Consider the following 2876-nt stretch of genomic DNA (forward strand, 5'->3'; position numbering starts at 1 on the left):
TGGCGTTAGCTTCGCACGCAACAGCTGCGACGCAGTAGCCAGTACGATGTCGCATTTATATGTCAAGCTGTCATTGCAGCTGGCATTTCACCTAATTCGTAGGTCATGCTGTGACCCCAGTGGGGCATGTAGTGCTCGGCCAACTGTCAAAAAGTTAGGATCCGCAATGCTACCGCCTACGTGCTGCAGCAGGTTTTAAAATCTTATGCTAATGAAGCTAGGAGGATGGTGATGCATTTTACCGGTTTTCCATATGTGATCGTGTGCTGCCCAAGGCCGGATCGAAAAGCTCGATCAAGGCAAACTATTCGGTTGCACACGAGGTTAGCACGTGCGCTCGTCCATCCGTCATGGACCTCATTCCATGTCTAAATCTAATGGGCAACCTGTGTTAATTCCGGTACTAAGGGTGGGGCCAAGACCCGTTTGTGGTTAATTTGTCGGGCGAAAACGGCCGTTTCCACCAAAAACGGCCAGAGGCGCGAAACGTTTGATGCCAATTGTACAAGGGATAGAATCACTCTAATTTAATCGTTACCTTTATTTGTCGAGTTGGCAGGCCCTAAAGGATGTTGGAGGAAGCCAACGCAGCACGTGTCAGAACGCAGAAAAGCGGAATCCGTGCTACGTCAGCCTGAGAAGTGGGCCCGTCATGAGCATTATCTTGGCCTCCTGCGACGGAATTTGATAGCCATATTTATATACCCTATGAACAAATTGCTCCATGTCGTGGTAAAAACAATAGGTTATAAGGTTCAGCTCTAGCTTTTAACCGCGCCATTTCACATGCAAACATATTAACGTTGCCTTTATCGCCGGATCCTCGACTTCCCAACCATGGCTAGTCCATTGCTGCTGTCCGGAAAACAAATTGCCGGTGGTCTTGGTCGTCTCCTTGGAGGGCAATGGATGGCCGCGAGCTTATCCCAGTTTCGCTACGCAAGCTCACACGCGGAGAACACAAACAAGTTCTTGCGAGAGGTGATCGGACGGGGCATCATGCGATGTACATTGACATCTTGCTCGTTTCCGGAAGGGATGCGGCATCTCCTCAGGATCTTGAGATACGGAAGCGTTTGCAATTTGCCCTCCGCTCACACCTTTTTAAAGCAACCGTGGCGTCCTGCTTCAAAGCAAGGTTGATTGCATGCAATTCGCAGGCCCTTAATCGGCTGGATTATCCGGAGAAGCTGCAGAACCTGCTCCTGACACCCCGACGAGAAATGAGTGTGGAGCTAGTCGTGCAGGTGATTTCTCAACATCGGTTGCGTAATTGTTTCAATTCTGTGTTGTGTGCTTGTAGGGGTGTACGCGCCAGGTCAAGCGTCCCCCAGACCCGCTATGACACTCAACATCCCTGCCGCGCGGCTCAGCCCGCATCCGCATCCGGCTGTTACCTCACCTCTCCCAGCCGCCCAACCTCATCCCGTCCCACATCATTCCTCCACGTATGCGCGTGTGTGTATGTGTGGCTTCAATGCCCTGCTTTCCCGCCCCCCCCCCCCCACACACACACACCACCACCCGGGCGCCCCCCCCCATTGCGCCTCCAGATGGACGACGGAAAAATCGAGGTGTTTAACGCCTACCGTGTACAGCACAATAACGCACGGGGGCCGTACAAGGGCGGTCTGCGCTACCACCCACAGGTGGACCTGGACGATGTGCGCAGGTGGATCGTTAGCGGTTGACGGTTGGCGGTTCGTAGTCATTGGGGTTTCAGTTATTGGGTCCTGTTGCTAACCTTCCTTCCCACGAGGGGCTCTCCGTCATCACGGGAGACGGTTGTGATGTAGTGACCCACACGCGCCCGTAGGATAGAAGTGTAGTTAAGTGCCCTTGATTGGGAATATACCTGAGTGTAGAAGAAGTAACCCCTGGGCTCCTGAAGCCCAGCGTGCAAAACCAGTCAGCCTGAAGGCGGCGTCCGTACATGCTACCCCTACATTCTGGTCACCCGTGTGGGGTCCAATCACGCATGTATGTATGTATGTACGTATGCATGTATGCATTTTTTTGCTGTTATGCCAACTTTGTTCCTCTCCTCGTCCTTTATCCTGCTACCACCCCCATACGGCTGGATACGTCTGGATCCATCTATCCAAACCGGCTGGATTTGGATTAAACCGGGACTTTTGTCGGCGCCCTCGCCTGTGCGTTGCCTTGGCTGCGTCCCGGGACGGGCTCGTGGGCTGACTGCCGCACCGTACTGCCGTACACCGTCTCGTACCCGGTGACAGTCTTGCGAGCCTTATGACCTGGTAAGAGCTACATCCCTCTCTTGTCTGTATGTCTGTCTGCTTGTCATGAATGGATGCATGGTTGCCGGTGGGTTTGTCCGCCTGCATGTCTGTCTGCTTGTCCGTATGTTCGTCTGTCGCAACATCCTGCACCCCCATCCTCCCCCCCCTCGACCTGCCCACCCTTCCAGGAAGACTGCCGTAATGGACATTCCGTACGGCGGTGCCAAGGGGGGCGTTACGGTGGACCCTCGCAAACTGAGTGAGCGGGAGCTGGAGAAGCTGACTCGCAAACTGGTGGTGGTGAGCAGACCCCCTCCCCCCCCCCACACACACATACACACTCTCTCCCCGCCTTCCCCTTGCTCCCCGCCTTTCCAGCGCGTATGCATGAATAGCTATGTTTAGCTGTTTTGCGTCAGGGAGGGCTGTCCTGAGAGTGATAGCACAATAGCAACAGTCAGTGTATGTGTGTGTGTGTGTTTTTATTGTTGTTGTTGCTGCTGTTCGTGGTGGTGGTGGTGGTGGTGGCGGTGGTGGTGGTGGCGTTGGTGGTAGAACGGCGGGAGTAAGGGGATGTGAGTATGTGTGTGTGTGTGTGCATCCTCGTCACATGCACCCCTTCCCTCCCCCGGC

The 2876-nt window shown here is 54.2% G+C and overlaps 1 protein-coding gene across 1 annotated transcript in view; it reads left to right on the forward strand.

Moving 5' to 3' along the window:
* Positions 1-909: 909 nt before the first annotated feature.
* VOLCADRAFT_63307 (uncharacterized protein) overlaps positions 910-2876 on the forward strand; it is a gene marked incomplete at both ends in the record, with an annotated part of 7562 nt that continues 5595 nt past the window's right edge. The window contains 5 exons of the mRNA XM_002953106.1: positions 910-981; positions 1161-1247; positions 1554-1672; positions 2241-2261; positions 2432-2540. Of these exons, the coding sequence (XP_002953152.1) occupies positions 910-981; positions 1161-1247; positions 1554-1672; positions 2241-2261; positions 2432-2540 (408 nt within the window). The remainder of the gene's footprint in view (positions 982-1160; positions 1248-1553; positions 1673-2240; positions 2262-2431; positions 2541-2876) is intronic.

Source organism: Volvox carteri (genome assembly GCF_000143455.1).
Source record: "Volvox carteri f. nagariensis unplaced genomic scaffold VOLCAscaffold_34, whole genome shotgun sequence".
Taxonomy (NCBI): domain Eukaryota; kingdom Viridiplantae; phylum Chlorophyta; class Chlorophyceae; order Chlamydomonadales; family Volvocaceae; genus Volvox; species Volvox carteri.